Genomic DNA, 22,620 nt, shown 5'->3' with positions numbered 1-22,620 from the left:
CTGTGATCCGGAGTCTGGGAATCAGCGTCCTATCCATGACCTTGGGCCAAGGAATCAGCCCCCATTTTGAGACCTGGGGCAAGTGAAGAAGTGCCCTTCCTGTGATCTGGGGCCAGTGAGCAGTGCCCTTTCTATGATCTGGGGCCAGTGAAGAAGTGCCCTTTCTGTAACATCTAAGGCCAATGAAGCAGTGCCATGTCTGTGATCTGGGGCTGGGGAATCAACCATTGTTATAACACTTTAATTATGACCTCAATTTCATTTCATTGTGTATTTTAATTACTATAATTAATTTAAATTCTGGTATAGATATTTTACTGATAACTATTTGAATTGGAAATGCATTAAATGAAAATCCTATTCATTTGAATATTTCTATCCTATGTTGTGACTAACATACATCTATACCAGGTTGTTTAATATTATATTTAGATGTTAGCTTTCCATTCCTATAAGCAGCCTTCTAATTGGCCCATATAATCTTTATTAATGATCTTCGTTTTGCAGATCTTTGATAGTAAGTTTTGACTCCCAAAAATAAGCTTTGAATCTTAGGACTGAAGGGGAACGCCAATTTCACAAATTATTTAATACTATTAATGCTTCAGATTTGTGATTTGAATTCTGAAATTGCCAAAAGGTCGCCTGAATGCCCTGTAATAAGTGATCAGGCCTCTTCATCCACTTTTATTGAATGTATATCATTATCATAATTTACGGTGCATATTTAGCACCCTTGTCTACGTCATCCATTTTGGACCCCTCAATCTGTTCTCATTTACAGCAGACGTCCTTGGCACAAGCCAGTGTAACTTCTTTCAGGCACATTTGAGTGTTCTATTTTAAGTGAAGGCATGACTTACGAATTTTCCAGGCACTGTTATGAAAGCTAAAAATAGTAGCAGCATTTTAACAGGCCAGGGTGAAGTACACTGATACATTTATATACTGACATCACATGAAAAGGGCTTGTCATAACCCTCATGGTCTGACAATATTTGGAGGCGGGCTCACTGTAAGTTTTAAAGTCCAATAACATGAAGGAGGGCTCAATGCATCCCTCAATGTCTTACAAGATGAGGAAACAGTCTCACTGTAATTCTCAAGGTCTGACCATATGTCGAGAAGGGCTTGCTAAAACATTCACAGTGTGACATGTTGAGGGGGGCTTGCTATAACACTCACAGTGTGACATGCTGAGGGGGGCTTGCTATAACACTCACAGTGTGACATGTTGAGGGGGGCTTGCTATAACACTCACAGTGTGACATGTTGAGGGGGGCTTGCTATAACACTCACAGTGTGACATGTTGAGGGGGGCTTGCTATAACACTCACAGTGTGACATGTTGAGGGGGGCTTGCTATAACACTCACAGTGTGACATGTTGAGGGGGGCTTGCTATAACACTCACAGTGTGACATGTTGAGGGGGGCTTGCTATAACACTCACAGTGTGACATGTTGAGGGGGGCTTACTATAACACTCAATCTGACATGTTGAGTGGGGACTTGCCATAACCTTCAATGTATTAACTGCAAATGAAAGTCCCTAGTGGTGACAGCACAAAGAATCTTTACTCTCCCTTCTACTTATAGCAGTGGCAACCTTATCTGTATAAGTCTTCATCTTCTCAAATTATACTGACAAGATAAACAATAATGTAAAGAATTTACAATAATACTACAAAACTGGATTTTATCCCTGGAATAACTTCTTGGAATAATAACATGCTTATATCTGAGTGTCAGGCAGACTTTTGGGAATGTTTACAATGTAGGTTGGTTGGAGAACCACTGTGATTAGGAAGTTGACCTAAATGTCCACAATTGTCACACAGACTTCACTGGATAACCAACCCTTGGTACAATGGATAACCAACCTATGTGTAGGAGGAGTGCACCTTCAGCTCTGATTGGGTGTCAATAAGGAGATGATGAGAGAGCAGCTGCGATGAGGACAGGAATGTCAGAGACAAAAGATCAGTGATAATTACACTGCTAGTAGTGTGCATATCTATACAATACAAAGGAATAGAAATGTCAAAGTTGAACTTTTGCCCAAGTGTCTTCAAAACTCAACATGCAATTTAATATCCCAAGCACAACCTGAGACTACTACACATCCCATAATAACCATGGCTGGTGCTGTGTTGCCTTGGCAATACCAAATGACGTACATGTTACCAGCGTAATGGAAGAATCGCACATAAAAATGCAATAGACAATTAACAAGGACTTGCTAGAAATCAAAAGGCTATCATAAAGATAGGCACATGATGCTTAAAATTGTGTACTGAAAAACTACAAACAGGTATACAGTGCACTAAAACAGTCCTCTATAGACAGGTATACAGGGCACTACTATAGACAGGTATACAGTGCACTAAAACAGTCCTCTATAGACAGGTACACAACACACTAAAACAGTCCTCTATAGACAGGTACACAGGGCACTAAAACAGTCCTCTATAGACAGGTACACAACACACTAAAACAGTCCTCTATAGACAAGTACACAACACACTAAAACAGTCCTCTATAGACAGGTACACAACACACTAAAACAGTCCTCTATAGACAGGTACACAGGGCACTAAAACAGTCCTCTATAGACAAGTACACAACACACTAAAACAGTCCTCTATAGACAGGTACATAGTACAATAAGGAGATGGAAAGCCAAAGTGAATAGATGCATTATTTACAGAAAGGCTCTTGAATTAGAAAAGTAACAATACCAAGTGTTTAGAAAGGGTAAGCATCTTCTGCTTCACTGACACCATGAGCAAATTCACTGACCAAAATGTAAATGAGATTGAATAGTGTTGATATTCACAAATTTGAAACATACACATACATACAGACACACACACAAATGTTAACTTACCAAATATTTCACCATTAGGAGCATATTCTGACACTAGGTATAACATGTTCTTTGTTTCCATAACCTGTAAAATAATAAACAGACATTAATTTCACATAAAATTTTAAGAATTTAAAGCATCAAAACATCATGTTTAAATCAGTTGAGATAAAAATGTGTAACACATATAATAAACCAATTTTAACATAATCATTCAGACCGCCTATAAGTCATTTATTATGTAATCTTTATAAAATCTTTGATTTTTTCTTTTCCCAGAGAGACATGATAGCATGCTGATACATACAAATGGATTGAGAAAAGACAACTCAAATAAAATTGAGACTTCAACCAATTCAAAATTCAAATTTAATTCAAAGATTTCATTTTTCTTCTCTAAATATACAATTTTAGTGTGTGATTTTACTGAATGGGCAGCTTTTTAATGAAACAGGGATCAATGCATTATGCCATGAATTTACACATATAGACTAAAATTGCTCTTTAACAGCCATATATGGTAGTGGTAGCCTTGGCTAGGAGCCAAAACAACAACTACTTCCTGTATACCCGGCTGTTTTATGAATGAGGACAAGAGTACCTGTATCCTACAGCTTCACCGACTTAACCAGGTGCAACGTTATCGTCCTTTCATGAAAGTTAAAATATACATTTCTGTATGTATGCCACGAATCAAAGTGAACAATTTGTACACTAAATTTAATTTCATCATCTGTCATTCTTACAAGATCACAATATAAAACTTTTTTTTATATTTAAATGGAATGGTTTTGTGGTTTTATTTTCTGTAATGTCACGATCTAATTCTTTCCCTGCTATTATCTAGAAAAAGACACTCATGTAACGAGGACTTGATAATCCTAGTGAGCAGCACATAAAAGGCCTCCTTGTCAAGGTCTGTTACTATAAAACCGATACAGGTAAATACATGTTTTTATCAATAGGTACAGCCTTCTGGATCCATAAAACATTAAGTGTTCAATTACTGTTTAAAACATCTTTTTCTTCAAATTTTTCTTTTTTATCTGTTTTCAATCATAACCTCTTTTATCTAAAATGTTTCTATAAAACTTCTGGAGAAAAAACAATCTGGATTTTGCCCAATCCTTCGAACAAATAAGGTGAATAACCTTTGAAAATCACTGATGACGAATCTCCTTCCTTTCTGGAAGATTCCAATGTTATGAGCTACAATACAGATGCCTTTATTGACAATCCAGATAACCTTTTGCCATGTAACTTGTGGAAACTACAAAAACTACCTAGACTATGAGACAAAACCTGATAAATGCTCAAACTTCCTGCTACTAAACTTCACGTAGTTTCAGACCAAATTGTCTGTCAAAGTTTTACTGAGGGTTTTTTTATAGTGTTGTGACAAACAAAAACACTTATGAGATCTTAAGTAATTACTTTCCTTTTTCTAACTTTAAGAGAGTTTCACAAGTCAAGGATATAATAAATATGGTTACAGCTGAAAGCAAATCAATAACTACTGCTTTAGTGTCCATTAAGATATGTAAACTTGGAAATCTTCAGCATTTCAGAACATTGTTTGGAATCTCATTATGCACTAAACAAGTGAATTCAAAATTTCCATCTTGTGTGTCTTCTTCGAAAAAAAAAAGTGTGTATTATGAACAGATTCAAATAAGAATATAGAAATTTCAGACAAATTCATAAATTTTACTTATTTTAAAATTCATAATTTACATCTTGTGTTATTTTATAATAAAAAAAAAATCAGACATAATTTATAATGTTTTATCTATCTTCTATAAAAAATGATATAAATACATACATGTTAATCAGGATTGCAAACAGCTAGAAAAGTAAAATGGGTTGGATTTAACAATTCTAAACTTTAAAAAAATAAAACAAGGTATTGTTAAGAAGTTGTCAATCTGAAATCGATACAAAATCTAAGTACATTATCAGGTATGAAAAAAGTTGTGTAAATAGATTAGTGACATTTAAAGGAACCTCTCTTTATGGCTGAACAATACAATCATTTACAGTTGGAATATTTATAAATTCTAGACATGTAGACACACAAAGAGTCTGTGTTTGTACAAAGACATTTGTTGGAATTGACGAATACCTTATGTAGCGGTTTTGTTTACATACAGTCAGCTAAACTACGTCAGTAAGTAGACAGACCTATCTCACAAAGTACAACATTACATACAGTCATACTGCTCCTTTCAAATCTCTTAATTCCATAACAAATAAGATTTGTAATACCTCCAAATATTTGTCTTTATGATGTCTGTAATGTTAACAACAACTTTTATACGTAAATTAGGGGTGAACAACCGTCAATTTCTACATCTATAAACTATATCCGGGAAACTGTATTTATTGAAAACACAGATTTACGTCACTACTGAAGACACTGACCCTTTAATGGCTAACATAACTTGACTAAAGCTGTGAGGTCATGTATTATTGTTGTAGGTCATTTACATAGTGTTTAGGCTATGTACATTTGAATGTATTCAAGGAAGTTGCTAGAGGTTGAAGATCTTATCAGTCACTGCTTTCAAAATTGTTTTTAAATTTTTGTAATTTCTTTTTTTCATTTCAAATTTTATCATAATGACAAACATAAATTCTTCAAAAGATTTGTGAAAAATACTTAAACACACCACCAGCTCCCTCGATCCTCAAAGAAACCATGAATTTTGAAATTGTTTCAGAATCAAATAATATACTTAAGGACTGGGAAACAAGTCTAATTCAACAGAACCATAATGGTTTTTCAAATCATCTCATGACCATTTTTAACAAAAGCCTCAAATAGCTTACATTTTATATATTGTATCTGGCCATTTCCTTCGTGTCTTTTTTTCTCAGATTTACAAATATAACAAAACTATCCAGAAAGTGGTATCAGCTATAACTTACTGTAAAATATTTTCCTTGGACCTTTCCATATTTTACAGTGGCCTAAAGCTGTCCAAATATTAAACTTGTAAATAATCATCTACTGATCCTATCTCTAATAAACAGTATGACGTAGAGGTTTGAGTGACTGACTGTATTGATAAATATTGATTACTTACAAACCTATGTAGGTAGATGCGGAAGTCAGGGTTAGGGCCACGTAACGTTTACTTTGTGCTGAAGATTAAAGTAAATAAAGAAGAGCTTGGTGGGGGAGCTAACATACCAGGGATTTACGTCAATGTGGAGCTAATACAGGTGTGCTGTAAACATTGTCTTACGAACAGCCTACCTGTAATTCCACCGTATTCAAACATTGTTACACTTCTGTATACAACATGGAATCCCTCCAAATTATCCTGATTTGCTGGCGTCAATGGTTAAGGTCGTGGGTTCATTAGGTCACAGGGTCATCTACATATATTCTATCAATGTAACCCCTATTATATTGCCCATCAAATATATAGTTCGTGGTACTGATAACAGGTGTAGGAATAAAGTACTTACATTACACACTTTTCTATCCCAATGATTTAAATGAATAGTAAGAAGACTTTATAACTTGTTAAAACATTCAATATAATGCTTTCAACTTATCCTCTGAAATCTTGATTAAAAAGAGGAAATCTTTAAGGGCAAATATCCTTTTTTAAAAATTTCTTTTCCTTTTCAAAAATTTACAGTGTTTAACTGTACGTCTGAAACTCAGCAGTTCTACATGGATAAATATGAATTTTGTCCATTATGAAAATAAACATCACAGATGTCTGATGTTTATAGGGATGTACAAAATATATAGATCAACATATATCAGAACTTGTCTTCTTTACACACACTGTAAAAATGTAAGTTGATCAATATGAGTTACATATGGATGTAAAGCTATCAACCAGTTCAGGAATACAGCCCAACTTTTCACATTTTTAGTTATTATACTCTAGACCAATTATTACGAGAGCTGATTTAGGAGAGAAGTGATTAGGCTTTAGGTATTGTTATGACTTATGAGCCAAGGCACCAGATACAGATATGACTTAGGAGTCGATTAAGAAATGATGTGACCATCAGAGGTCATGTGGTACGGTCAGTTCTAATGGGATTACTGACCAGTGGTATTGTGTTTAATCTCCATAATTTGGTCAGTGGGTTTAAAAGTCATTATCAGATTGGTATGTGTATTCAGATATGAGTATCGGGAAGTTAAATCAAATGCATTACGGAAGGGAATATCTTAATGGATTAATTAAAGACGTTTTAAGAATGATTGTAAACGATAGTCAGAATTCATGTTCAGCGAATTTTTTAAAGCTGATTTTTACATTTGAAATGCTTTTACAACCTTCTCGTGCACTTATCTTAGCACCAATTCACTTTTAATGAATTGGTTTCGTAGCCAACACAACAGATGGTACAATAACATCTCACAAGCATCAGTTTCAACTGATTAATCAATTATTAAACTTAACAATCACTTAACTGGTAATGGCAGTCATAATTTCCTATTGTGAGTGTCAGGTTTGAAGCAAACAACTTGTAAAAAGTCAAGGTAATGGTTATTGTGATACTGACTTTAAAATCCTAATTAATTCATAGCATGGTTTTAAAATGAATGTGCCCCTGAAACGATCTCATTTTCATTAGTTAAAGTTATGGTTTGTAAGGCATTGATCAGAGATCTTCAATGAAGCTTTTATACCTAGCAAGACAATAATTATACATTGTTTTGTTACAATAGTTAATAAAAAAACACAAATATTCCAATACTTTCATTGATTATTCTCTTAAAATAGCATGAAAATACAAGATTTGCCGTAGGAAGCATTTTTCTCATTAGCATCCTTGGAAGAGTGTATTGATTAAGATAGTGTGAACAGTATGAGTCACCACAGGTACAGGTACAGCAAGCAGCAGACGAGGTAGAGTGTTCCAACAAGTGCTATAATATTTATCATAACAGTCGCAACATGGAGGTATGCGATGAATTCCTGCTTAAAAATGCCAAAGAATTAAACGTTAATTCCAGATTCCTGCTTTTTTTTTTTCTTGCTTTTTTTCATTGAGTTTTTTTTCTCTTTTTTGGTGTTGTTTCACTTTACTGTATTTTTATATTCTTTATTTGTCAGGAAACAAATGCATCCCAACTACATGTCCTCTTTGATAACAGCTCTATGATGTACAAATTCAATGTGGAGTTTTGTGATGTTCCTATCCAATACTGCTAATATATTTTGGTGTCATGATTCCATGTACTTGTTTTAATTTGTGAAGCTGCCATTCGGTATGATCGTTTTTAAAATGTCACGATTCCATGCCACCTGCTGTGTTTATCACCATATCAATCAAAAGTGACACAGCATCAGCCTCTGTAACTTTGGAGTCAAAATCAAATTTATAGCAGCACCACTGAGGAATTTATCACTACAGCTAAAATTTTATGTTCCCCCAACGAACATAAGACTTTGACTAAATACCTCATAACAGTCTATTATATTGGGGTGACAATGACTACATACCTGGTGAAGTTTTATTATATTGGGGTGACAATGACTACATACCTGGTGAAGTTTTATTATATTGGGATGACTTAGCATCTTCAGTATTTGAACTTCTCTGTCAATTTTCTGTAAATTATTTTCATCCAGTTGTGTCTTATCTATAATCTTGATGGCGACCTGAAATTTAAAACAAAAATTGATTAAATAAATTATCACTTTGACTTGCTCAAAACAGAATAATACTAAACAAAATAAATCTCCCTGATTCAGACAAAATATAAGAGTGAAAAATAACAAAGGGCAATAACTCCTAAATTATGTAATAGAGAGTGATGGTTCTCTAGTGCACTGCACTTCCCTTTGTTGAGATTTATCTACCTATGAAGTTTTATGTTGATACCTCTTATATTTTTTTAAGCTTTGGACAACATTACGACGGACAGATAAATGGACAGACGGATGGACAGACAGACAAATCGATGACTACATGCTCTCCCCTTTGGGTAGCACAATAAAATTTGATGTAACGTTTGTCACATGTATGGAACAGAATCATAACATATTTCACAAGATTAATTAAATCTGAAGGAAATTAAATGGACTTCTTAGATGATTGAAATGAAAGACAGTTGACAGTTCCCAGTTTCATCAACACAGAGTGAAGTTGAAGAGAGATACAAGTCTCATCAAAACTGAATGAAACTGGACAAAGTTATCAGTTTAATCAAACCTAGATGATATATTACATTAGTCTAATGAGAATTCACAGAGACATCAAATTGACAGGAGTAGAAATCAGCAGGAAGACAAAATTGTCAGATGGAGGATAGACAAAATTGTCTGATGGAGGATAGACAAAATTGTCAGATGGAGGATAGACAAAATTGTCAGATGGAGGATAGACAAAATTGTCAGATGGAGGATAGACAAAATTGTCAGATGGAGGATAGACAAAATTGTCTGATGGAGGATAGACAAAATTGTCAGATGGAGGATAGACAAAATTGTCAGATGGAGGATAGACAAAATTGTCAGAAGGAGGATAGACAAAATTGTCTGATGGAGCATAAAGAAAATTGTCAGATGGAGGATAGACAAAATTGTCAGATGGAGGATAGACAAAATTGTCAGATGGAGGATAGACAAAATTGTCTGATGGAGGATAGACAAAATTGTCAGATGGAGGATAGACAAAATTGTTAGATGAAGGACAAACAAAATTGTCAGATGGCAAAATTATAAGATGTGAGACAGACAAACTATCGGATGGAGGACAGACAAAATTGTCAGATGGCAACATTATAAGCTGGAAGACAGACAAACTATCAGATGGAGGACAGACAATAAATAAATATAAATTCCTCAAAATATAAGCCTATAAATTTGTTCTTTGTCGAAATATTGACAGGCAACTGAAAACATCCTGACATGCAATAATGACACATGTATCTATGTAGCTGACATAACTATGTAAAAAACAGCTAGATTACCAACATACATAAATTACAGTACATTCACTCTTACCACTGATAACCCATATATGTGCCTAGAATTGTATTTTGTGGATGTTTTCCATTGATTCTCCGCCAGCAGTATAATCGTTAGGCTTACTAATTTAAGAGCTTTGCTCATAAATAAAATAATCCTGTATATTATTGTGCCCATTATCACTGACAATGTACCAAAAACTGTAAAACACCCAGGAGAATTCCAACACAGACAGAGACAAGCCAGAGAACAAAAAGGACAGAAATTTTAATATTTAGCATCAAATTTTCAGGGACGTGAAATGGGGATATTGTGTTGTTACAGCCAGATACCTGAATCTCCTCAGGTCATATTCCACACTAGTACACAAGTCCTTGTGTTGTTATATCTCACCTGTACAAAACACTTGAAAGTTGTACAACAAAACCTTACCGACTATATAGGATGGTATGAAAAATGGGTGAATAAAAAACTCATTTATTGGAAACTAGTCACCTTGATATGACAATATTGATATTGCACAGTGTTACGTTCCACACTACTAGTACACATAACATACATGTTTACAAGTTTTATCAGACTTTTACCAGTACACACCAGTTGTCAGAAACCTGTAGATTTTACAGAAACATACCCAGCATTAGTCAACACATATAAAATACAAATGTTCAAAACAGTTTCATTTTTACAAGTCATTCATACTTCCAGAAAAACAAGCTTGTTAAAATACAACTTTCCAAATAGACTAATACAACACACCCTCATTATAGATATTTTTTTTCAAATCCTGTATATTCACTACAACTGTATATATATCTATATAAGTGTTAGAAGACAAATCACTTGAACTTTTGACCTTCACACAATGGCACAAGGTCATATTCATAACTTACAATATGTTATCCTTCAAACATTCAACGGATATCAATATTTATGAACATAACCTGCAGCCAGTGAACAGTCAAGTACACTTTTATTTTTTCAACATTTCTATTTGATATTTTTCCTTTTTTTTCATTTACCAGAGTATATACATGTATGTCTCAAGATAAAAACATTTGGTAGAAAAATGGTCTGCCAGTGAAAACGCCTAAGGTCGTATGTACATTCATCGCTCTGTATCCACCTACATAATGATATATATACTGTACCACAAAGAGACAGGTCTGTCAGACCTAAATTTACCCACGCAAGCTGTTTTTGTACCATTCTTTTAATGAATCAATGATACATATGTACTAGGGACTATTCTGAAACTTGATTCTTCAACAAGTTGAGGGACCCAATCCATTAACATATTTTTCAGTGTCAAGGGGTGTGTGCTCATTACAGAATAATGAAATGTAACGTTAATATATAACTTTATGGTATCACAAAGCATCTCAAACATTTGTAATATTTTTTCAAAAAATCAAGACAGACACATTGTAAGCTAAAAATAGGAAATTGTTCAGTAGAATAGATTGATGTAAAATATCGTGCAGTTCTGTTGACTTCTGCTAATGACACGAGCACTATCAATAATGTAAAAATAAATTGTGCACGATTTTTTCCTTATCAGCACTAGGTGTGATAGCAATCAGGTGGATTATTTCATCTATTTTCTCCACGTATTGATCACCACTACTAGGGTGGACTGATTGATCCTCGACATTACCCAGACTGTAGCCAGTCACAGCTAGAGTTAGAGATAGACTTTACAAGTTTTACATATGTGTATTATACTAGTACATAATACAATAATCAAGCTGGCGCATTCATCATATATCATGTATAAAAAAATAGGTATATTTTGCTTACATATTTTCCCATTTCATACATAGATAGGATTTTTTGCATATTGTTTTATTAAAGCTACAAGCAAGCAAGAAGATATTTAGGTATTATGAATATACATCTTTTTGCATTTTCACTTATTTTAGTAATTTTTGTACTCAAACTATCGGCTTAAATATGATTATTGCATTTGTCAATAAACAATTACTACTGATGTGAAAAACAATTGTTGCGCTAATTTCCAAAACAGTGATAATGCACTGAAATTTGATTAGTGTGTCTACGATATAGGGTTATTCAAGAAAAAAGGTTTACTCTGTTGCAAAATGCCAACATACAAATTTTGACCCAAAATTGAAGGATCAACTTTTGCTGGATAAGGACATACTATAAAACAACAATATGGGTAGGTAGATAGTGCCTTAACAAAATGTACTAAAATGTATAAGGGAAATTTTGAATTTGAAATGATTATCTGCAAATACCTTATATATAAATAAGGAAATATGACCGAAAATATATTATATTTAAGCGAGATGAAGGAAGTCTTAAAATGATAAAAATATCATGTGATATCAGCACAATGAGCACATTTTTCTAACCTATTTCCTGTTACATCATCACACAGGTGATATATTTACAAACATTGATGGATTCATGAATATCACTGATGGTTTACTGTACCAGCTCACAACAGCACTGGCTACATCACCTTACCATTTGACACCAAAATCTTAGTGATAGTTTTCTGTATACAGCTACAGAGGCCTATAAAATATACATTCAGTTAGGAAATTCTCATCATTGTTTCTATATTTCTAGAGAAAACTCATTATCTTAACAATATATTTATAAATGTTGCAGTATATTATAGTATTAAACCCTATCACTCAATTTAAAAAAGTATTTCTGAAATCAATTTACTTGACCATGAATAAAATTTCTATATTTAAATTTTTGTACATTCTACAAATGTTGGGAAAAAAATAGCTACACTTTGTAAGAAAAAAATTATAACATCTAAAAAATGTAGAAAAAATATTGTTTTGACATCAAAGAAGTCTTACAGCGAATCCAATCATCGGTTCTAAAGTGTCATGTACATCATACAAAAATCAGATCACATTAACTGAACCTAAAATTTCAATTAACAGCTCTGAATCAAGACCGCGAAACATTTAACATATAAAACGTGACTTTTGTACACGTTCCAAACTCTATCACAATGGATGTATGTAAGCCTATACAAAGTCGTCCGTACCTAGGATGTCTTTGATTGGACAGGTTTTATTGTTTAACTTGACAATCAAACAACAAAGAGTATTATACCTAATTAACATACTATTCCCATTTAAACCATGTAACTGCCGAATCATGAGTATTACCAGATTAATATGTACCGTTAACCACTACATGACAAGGAATGAGATATGATACACATACTTATTATACAATATTTTACAAGTGTTAAGAGTCATGATCACACATCTAAAATATATGCTATTGGAAATGAAATGATTCTATACCTATGTAAAAAAAATTGTGGAGATTTCCAAAAGATATTTGACATTCAAATGTTTACCTACCAATTATTTATTAGTGTTGTCAATGTCAGTTTCTGTACATCCTGCTGTTTGAAAGAAACATTTCAAAAAACTTCCCTCTAAGCTTTTGTGTATCCTGATCACTAAGACATCCCACTGATTAGCATTTCTTGACTAAAGAAGACACTTTAATTATGCAGCCTCAAAACATATTTTTAAAAATATTTTTTGAGTGTTTCAGGCAATACCACACAATCACAATTAAAAGCTGGGTTTATCAAAGAACATATGCAGGTGTGATACTGGTATGACGTATTCATACATCCGTCCAGCTGTATGGTGGAATGTTTCATTTCACAAGTTGATATATGAATATTAAATGATAAAAAAAAAATTTAAAAACCAAGTATTTACTTCAAATTCTTTACTGGTTTTAATCAGAACCCAGCATGGAAATAATTTCAGCAGCTGCTGTCAATGGAACCTGTTCATGAGGTAAATAAAGTGCTTACTTTATGTTTCCTATCAACACAGGAATTTATCACAAATATGTTTGTAAACACAAAATTTCATTTTTTTTCATACAAAGTCACTGCAATTAAGAAATATATATCAATTTAATTCTAATTTCCACACAAAATACTGTTATAATTTTCACCATCTGTTTAAGTTCACTCTTACTATTTCACTACCTGCAGTCATGATGATCATGATAATGCTGTGATCAACTTTACACACCTTTTAACTGATCAACCTTGGGCATTTCATTGTAGAAAGGATTTTGTGTGTTTAATATCTCTGTTTACATACTTAACATGTTAAACCTCTGGCTACACAATCACCATAAATAGACTGGACCTCAGGATCTTGACCTTAATGTCTGACCTTGGAACTGACACAGAGACAGATCCGTGTAATCCATCATCAGGAAAAAGTGTTCTAAAGTATCCCAGGTACAACAGGTGACCTTGTTCTTTACAATAATCATTGATGTTAGTCCTTTTCTTACTTATTTTACATTTCACAGAGATTTTCAGCAACATCTTCTTGCAATATAATGTATATTGTTATGTTAATCTAACTTAACCTAACCATGGGCAGCACCCTGGACTTTTTCGCCCCCCGCCCGATTTCTTCATAATTCTGTAAGAGTACAGCTTGTGCAGGCAACAAGTGTCTGGCTGAACAAACTACACCACCCCCACATCCAAAAACGAAGAAAACTATCAATAAAATGCTGGTACATTTGTATGCTCAACACCCCAACCCACCCCACTCCACTCCATCCAATCCCTTCCCTCCAACATAGATAACAAGATCGCTTGTAAGTTACATAATATATTATGTAATATTTTCAATATGCTTCTCTTCATAAAAGCTAGAAATAACTTTTGAAAAGCTGATAATTTCTGCTTATTGTTCTTTAATTAACACTTACTATTCTCTGAAACCTGATTTCAAGTTCAATACACACAATTTTTATTTGTTTTTTTTTATTTATTCCTAAGAAGACACTGTATACCTGCTTTGAAATTTTGTAGTCTGGAAAACACACAAACACAATCCTATGAATAAACATTGCTTCTCAGAGATTTAGCGCAAATATCATTTAACAAACGAGGATCTGTCTCGAGTGGACATTAAAGCTAGAAGTGAATGCATTTTAGATTTTTAAAATGAACCCTCTATACTTTAGCACTGATGGTGGACCTCCTAATACTGATGTTAATAGGAGTCTATGTTGGGACAACTGCCAAATCATAATGAATGTACTGATAGATTATACTTGATTCTATATTGAAGTGTATGTGTGGGTGGTGATGGTTCACATTACAGTTTCTTAATCCATGCAAGAAAACAGAGTTCAATGTGTACTTTTGAATTTTCTTTTTATAAAAGTGATGGAATGGAACTTGAAACGATCAGAACCAAGATCTTATCTCTATGTTGCCAAGTTTAATTAAATGCAAAAATGATACAGAACAAAAACTATTAAAAACCTGATTAGAAAATGGAAGTGAAGGTGTTTCTAAGAATAAATTGTGCGACTGTAAATATTTGTATACAAACTCACTATCAGGATATAGTCAATGATATGCCGTTATTGACCTGGTTCTCTTTTTAAGAGCATGACATCACTTGGAAAGACCCATTTGGTGTTATTATTAAAGAAGCAGTCAGTTAGATCCTGGAATACATTATCTTACTCTTCTTGTCTTTATGCATGGATCTCTAACACACTATGTAAATATCACATCAATTTACAATTTGAATTGTGACTTTGGTGATATATGTCAGCAAAACTTTGTTTTGTTATCATCTGGCAAGTGGATCAACTAATATTATACTATGTCCATCTATTATTTACACCATCAATTTTACTACATTTATGGAAATATTACTATTATTAGCAAATGCTGCCTTCAATGATAACAAATAAAAAAAAAACAATTGAAAGCAAGCTCAACAACAACTGGTCTTTTTTTACAGCTAACCTTTAGGTGAAACTGAATGTTTGGTCAATCAGTTTTACATGCATCATGTTATTTGCTTCATTTTTATTCATAGAAAATGTCAATTTGGTATTAAAATGTTGCTGTCCTGTCAAGATCAGAATGAGTAAAAAAAACTATGTTTGCATCCAAAACAAAGTGGGTTTTTTTTCTTCTTGGTGTGAATTTCTGGCTGTCAACAATACAATGACAGAGCACTTGTGCACTTCAACAAGGCCTACATTGATCATGCTTTGTAACAATATAATCATACCTTGTAAAGAAGGCTCTCAATCAAAAATCTAAATAAATGATTATCAACTGCACAGTATGGTTTCACTGAAAATATGAAACAGGGTAATTTAGACTGGATTCTGGACACAACAACCATGGCTAATATAGACTGGATTCTGGAGACAACAACTTTGGCTAATATAGACTGGATTCTGGAGAAGGAAACCTTGGCTAATATAGACTGGGTTCTGGAGATGACAACCTTGGCTAATATAGACTGGATTCTGGAGATGACAACCTTGGCTAATATAGACTGGGTTCTGGAGATGACAACCTTGGCTAATATAGACTGGATTCTGGAGATGACAACCTTGGCTAATATAGACTGGATTCTGGAGATGACAACCTTGGCTAATATAGACTGGATTCTGGAGAAGGAAACCTTGGCTAATACAGACTGGATTCTGGAGATGACAACCTTGGCTAATATAGACTGGATTCTGGAGATGACAACCATGGCTAATATAGACTGGATTCTGGAGATGACAACCTTGGCTAATATAGACTGGATTCTGGAGATGACAACCTTGGCTAATATAGACTGGATTCTGGAGATGACAACCTTGGCTAATATAGACTGGATTCTGGAGATGACAACCATGGCTAATATAGACTGGATTCTGGAGAAGGAAACCTTGGCTAATATAGACTGGGTTCTGGAGATGACAACCTTGGCTAATATAGACTGGATTCTGGAGATGACAACCTTGGCTAATATAGACTGGATTCTGGAGATGACAACCTTGGCTAATATAGACTGGATTCTGGAGAAGGAAACCTTGGCTAATACAGACTGGATTCTGGAGATGACAACCTTTGGCTAATATAGACTGGATTCTGGAGATGACAACCTTGGCTAATATAGACTGGATTCTGGAGATGACAACCTTGGCTAATATAGACTGGGTTCTGGAGATGACAACCTTGGCTAATATAGACTGGATTCTGGAGATGACAACCTTGGCTAATATAGACTGGATTCTGGAGATGACAACCTTGGCTAATATAGACTGGATTCAGGAGACGACAACCTTGGCTAATATAGACTGGATTCTGGAGACAACAACCTTGGCTAATATAGACTGGATTCTGGAGACGACAACCTTTGGCTAATATAGACTGGATTCTGGAGATGACAACCTTGGCTAATATAGACTGGATTCTGGAGATGACAACCTTGGCTAATATAGACTGGGTTCTGGAGATGACAACCTTGGCTAATATAGACTGGATTCTGGAGATGACAACCTTGGCTAATATAGACTGGATTCTGGAGATGACAACCTTGGCTAATATAGACTGGGTTCTGGAGATGACAACCTTGGCTAATATAGACTGGATTCTGGAAAACCTTGGCTATACAGACTGGATTCTGGAGACGACAACCTTGGCTAATATAGACTGGATTCTGGAGATGACAACCTTGGCTAATATAGACTGGATTCTGGAGATGACAACCTTGGCTAATATAGACTGGGTTCTGGAGATGACAACCTTGGCTAATATAGACAACCTTGGCTAATACAGACTGCATTCTGGAGATGACAACCTTGGCTAATATAGACTGGGTTCTGGAGACGACAACCTTGGCTAATATAGACTGGATTCTGGAGACGACAACCTTGGCTAATATAGACTGGATTCTGGAGATGACAACCTTGGCTAATATAGACTGGATTCTGGAGACGACAACCTTGGCTAATATAGACTGGATTCTGGAGATGACAACCTTGGCTAATATAGACTGGATTCTGGAGACGACAACCTTGGCTAATATAGACTGGATTCTGGAGACGACAACCTTGGCTAATATAGACTGGATTCTGGAGACGACAACCTTGGCTAATATAGACTGGATTCTGGAGACAACAACTTTGGCTAATATAGACTGGATTCTGGAGACGACAACCTTGGCTAATATAGACTGGATTCTGGAGATGACAACCTTGGCTAATATAGACTGGATTCTGGAGACGACAACCTTTGGCTAATATAGACTGGATTCTGGAGACGACAACCTTGGCTAATATAGACTGGATTCTGGAGACGACAACCTTGGCTAATATAGACTGGATTCTGGAGATGACAACCTTGGCTAATATAGACTGGATTCTGGAGACGACAACCATGGCTAATATAGACTGCCTTGGTAAATGTGACCTGAATACAGCAGAAGACACTCCTATTTTAGGGCCTAAGGTATCCAACAATATATTGTAGTTACACCAACCACATGGTACCGTGTAACAAGGATAAAACACAGGCTACAGCATTGTTGAGAAACTAGAATTGTTGCATGTCTTCCAAACTACCCTGCAGTCATAAAGGATGCTTGTGTATGGTCTTATGAAAGCTGCAGTAACATTCACCTTTTGTTGTGTTAAAAGTCAGAATGCAATTACATGTACAATGAACTGGACCCTATATTATCGTGTCAAAATCATCTGGATTATGAGATTCCTAACAGCTCATTTTTAAACATCTCCCTCAACTATTATTGTGTAACAATTGTGACAGCACAGAAATCCATTTCCTAATATTTCAGTGTGGATTATGAGTTTTCTTGACTACTGGCCTCCCTTTCACCACACGTCTCCTATATCAAATTTCATCAAAATCAGACAATATCTGTATTTTGACAGACAGGATAGCTGCATTTAATTTAGTCTCCACATGATCTAAATTTTCATTATGCATTATAATTGTATATGCTTTAATGTAATCAATTACAAAATAAAAAATATGATGTTCCAATGAATATTTATTATAAATAGTTAAAGAAGGAACCATATATAAATTAGTTTCAAATTTACTTTTTATCTATGTTTTTATCACAAATAGTTCAATACAGCTACCACATAATGCCATCATCTGTGATAAAATTTTGAGGAATTTAGAGTGACAATATGCCTGACACATAAAGCTACAATTTTATTGTATGAATATTTTATCAGTCTATGCCGTTGAACTGTAAACTTGTTACGTCCACAAACTAGTACTATCTGGTTTCTACAAAAACCAAACATTTCCTGGTTACCTGCATTACGAGTGGATTTGAACACCACGAGTCACTGTTTAAGCTTATGTTCAGTAATTTTTCATAATAAGACTAACTTATTATATGTACATGTCATTTAGTACCAGCTGTAATATCTAGAAATTACAAAAGCTATTGTAGAACTTTTCAAGTGATCAATAATTTTTATGCTATGCAGGCCTTAGAAAACAGTCTCTTACTGTTAGATGACGGATGGGAGGTGAACATGGACAGACGTAGCATAGAAACCATTACATCAGAGAGAATAACAATTAGGATGTCAAAGTAATGGTGATGTTAGGTTTTACTTTTTACATACAGGTGAACTTTTCCTACAGAAAGTTATCACAATAAACATGTTTACATTTACAACTCTCTCGTTTTCATAAATACTGACAATTCATTTATGATGAGATATTCTGATAATAGTGCTGAGGCACACAGTGTTTATCTTGTAAGAAAGTACAGTACACAACTTTGGTTTATATCATGTATTACCATTATACCTGTGTAGGTGTTCAGGTGTATAAAAAATAGCCAGGAGAAACAACTTGATATTTGACTCGTATATAACCTATATAGTATACACATGATGGCCAGATACTAATATTCAAGACAAATCAGACTTGTTAACCTTGTACATATATAAAGTATGCTTTTTCATGGTTTCACTTCATGAGGTCTTAACATTGGTAGTTTTTTTGTTTCAGATTATATTTTACACAGATTTCACAATGAACATTTTGTGTTGTTGTTTTATCATCATCAACATGACATTCAAATGTCATCAACTACTAGCTGTGAATTTCACAATATATTGTACAACAATCTTCATGCAAATCCTGAGTCCCTGTACTCGTGAATTTTATGGCACTCAGAACTTCTTAAATAGTTGAATTTTTACACCGTGTGACCCATTGTTTTAAGCAATTAAGTTTAAAGACTCATAAAAACAAGTTGTAAGATTTATCACTGTTATAATTCCCTACATATCTAACCAATTACCAAAAAAAATGCATATTATTGTTATTTTTCTTCCAATTTGAACAATGTTTTGTTTTTAGGGGAGAAGGTTATTGTGGAGTAGAATGCAACTTTTCATGAAAAGTTTGCACAAATTCAAACATTTGAAAATGTAGGCTCCTAAAAACAAATGTTTGTGTCCGTAGACAGCTAACACTGGTACAATGATTGAAATGACCCATTGACCTGGTTCACCTATTTATAATGACTTTATAAACACCTGTGTATATATGATATCAATACACTCTTATAATACATACAATGTTCCAGTTTCAATGTTTTGAATGTGATTTAAACTTATTTCAATCCATTTCTTTCATTTAGATCTTTTAATTTTATTCTATAAAAGGGGTACAAGTTAAAAGAAACAAAACAATCGTGTAAAAGGAATTCATTTGGAGTTTTTTTTTTTTTACTTGTTACTAAAAATAACATATACACAAAACGGAAAGCATGTGTCGAATTGTCGAATCTTATGCATGTTATACAGAAATATTTACCTGACACTGAGACATGTCATATAAAACACGCAACCGGGACTGACCAATGACCACGAACAACTGTCATATATCGCCTCAAGCTGGACGAGTAAAGCCACACACATGTCATTCCCCAATACACAAAGAACCCTGAAGAGACGACCCAGCGTTCACTGCTTCGGGACAGGTCAATAAAACATAACATAACTATTCAGTAGATGTTTTAAAAACAAAGTTTGAACTAAGAAAACTAAACCTATCTGGCAAACACAAATTCATAATATTTTGAGGATACAAACAGGAAATGTCAGAATAGGACTGATTGCACAATGAGACTTCCAAGTTCGTGCACAATAGACACGGTGTTTGCAAGCTATTACGTGCACCTGACTATCATGTTTTAACTGTATTTTCAAATATATAGGAATCATTTAGCTCTATAAATTGAAGCAATACTCTAAGTGTCTTATTATTTTCATGCATGCAGCTACTAACCTCTGATTTAGTTATACGGTGCTTTCCCAGTTTGACCACCGCAAAGTTCCCCTTTCCGATAGTCCTTTCAATATCATAAAATCCCACCCGAACGTGACCCTTCGATCTCTCAGCCATGACCATGGTCTATGTTTGGTTAGTAAAATCCGTCCTTTTTCGTCGTACATCCACACACACAGTCTCTTTAGCTCCGAGCTCACTCAGTGACTGCCTCATATTATTTTGCATGGCGCTGAGCCGTGTATACCGGATTGTGACGTCAGTGTGACGTCAGTATCGAGCTAGAAGTTGCCTACTAATTGCAGATGAAAGTTTCGTATTCGGCGTTGCTAAGGATGAGTCTCGGCAATGACGTAGGTTGGATAGAACGACAGTCAATAAAATTATATTAGCGGTTTTAGAATGAGTGAAACATGTGTGTTTATCACAACCATCGGCGAACTTGCTCCGTTCCTTGCACCAATGGCATTACCAATTGCTAATGCATTTTTTAATAAAGATCGAGCACCTTGCAGTGAAAGATAGAACTTGTGCATGGATTCATCTTCATTCACAAAAATGATGTCCAGTCTAATGTTTTATTAGTAAAATAAGATCTTGCTATATTTTCATTATGTATAAAATATTGCATAATGTTATCTATGATCATATTATTCTGTCTCCCTTCGAAACGCGGATTTACGTCATTCAAACAGATAAAACTATGTGAGTGACCTATCCAAGTGGTGGTAGAGTGTATAAAAATGGTAAATAAATTATGCATCGTCAGCTTCGTATTTAATTTTTTCATCTTAATATAAAGTATTTTTAAATTCTGCAAAGTGAAACTACAAAGCCTTCTTTAAAACAGCATACTGAAGACAAAATAATGAAAATACCAACTGCATTATTTTTTTATATTGATAAACTTTCTTTAAATTTTCATAAAAAAAAATTGGAAAGCTAACTATGCCTTGTGCCGATGAAATTGTTTCACAATCGAATGAGCATGGATTATTTCAAAGTCAGGGTTGAAATTTATTTTTCTAAATCATTATGAAACGGTGCGCAGTTGGATGGTTTGGTAAGTTCTTTTTAAAACCATGAAATGAAAATGACTAATGAAAAAACACGAGTAACAGTAACTAGTGTGTACGCGTCATTGAATTACATTAAGTATACGTATCCGGAATTGACGTATGTCTGGCTCCGACAATAGAATCAATACAGCCACAAACAGTATTCAAAACCAAGGAAATAAATCATAAACTATTGTTTTTGTTCTGTTTTTATTTGTTATGTTGTTGTTCATTTTTTTATCATTATAATTTATTTATTTATTTTTTAAAATAATTTTCATGATTTTTCGCATGTAGGTTTTTTTAGAGAACACGTACCTGTATTGATTACACGGTACCTTATCCATGCACGCTGTTTATGTCAAAGTTTTGATTGTGTTTACTTTAATGTTTTATGTTGTGTTTTTAATTACTTTACATTTACTGTAGAAATGACTCTACAGACATCTTGTTTAGATATTTACACATGTAAGGTTTGGAATAATCATTTCTTGAGTTCAATTCTGATCTTTGCAATCGTTTTGTTTTCTGTACGAATTATTCAAGAAAAAATGTGAACTTTGAAAAGCCGAACAAATGGAATAGAGGAAAGTCGAATAGTGCCT

At 34.2% G+C, this 22,620-nt stretch overlaps 1 protein-coding gene across 1 annotated transcript in view; it reads right to left on the bottom strand.

The window, feature by feature from the left end:
• The window catches only part of LOC132555926 (serine/threonine-protein kinase SIK2-like), a 37,793-nt gene extending 16,656 nt beyond the window's left edge, over positions 1–21,137 (bottom strand). The window contains exons 1-3 of the mRNA XM_060220303.1: positions 20,958–21,137; positions 8,390–8,506; positions 2,889–2,952 (exon numbers count right to left, since the gene is read on the bottom strand). Coding sequence (XP_060076286.1) covers positions 2,889–2,952; positions 8,390–8,506; positions 20,958–21,080 — 304 coding nt within the window. The 5' untranslated portion in view covers positions 21,081–21,137. The remainder of the gene's footprint in view (positions 1–2,888; positions 2,953–8,389; positions 8,507–20,957) is intronic.
• Between the last annotated feature and the right edge of the window lie 1,483 nt (positions 21,138–22,620).

This window comes from Ylistrum balloti, unplaced genomic scaffold (assembly GCF_031769215.1).
Source record: "Ylistrum balloti isolate Yb309-2 unplaced genomic scaffold, AGI_CSIRO_Ybal_v1 Utg370528, whole genome shotgun sequence".
Taxonomy (NCBI): Eukaryota; Metazoa; Mollusca; class Bivalvia; order Pectinida; family Pectinidae; genus Ylistrum; species Ylistrum balloti.
The sequence above is the reverse complement of the archived record's forward strand: the minus strand, read 5'-3'. Positions and strand labels throughout refer to the sequence as shown.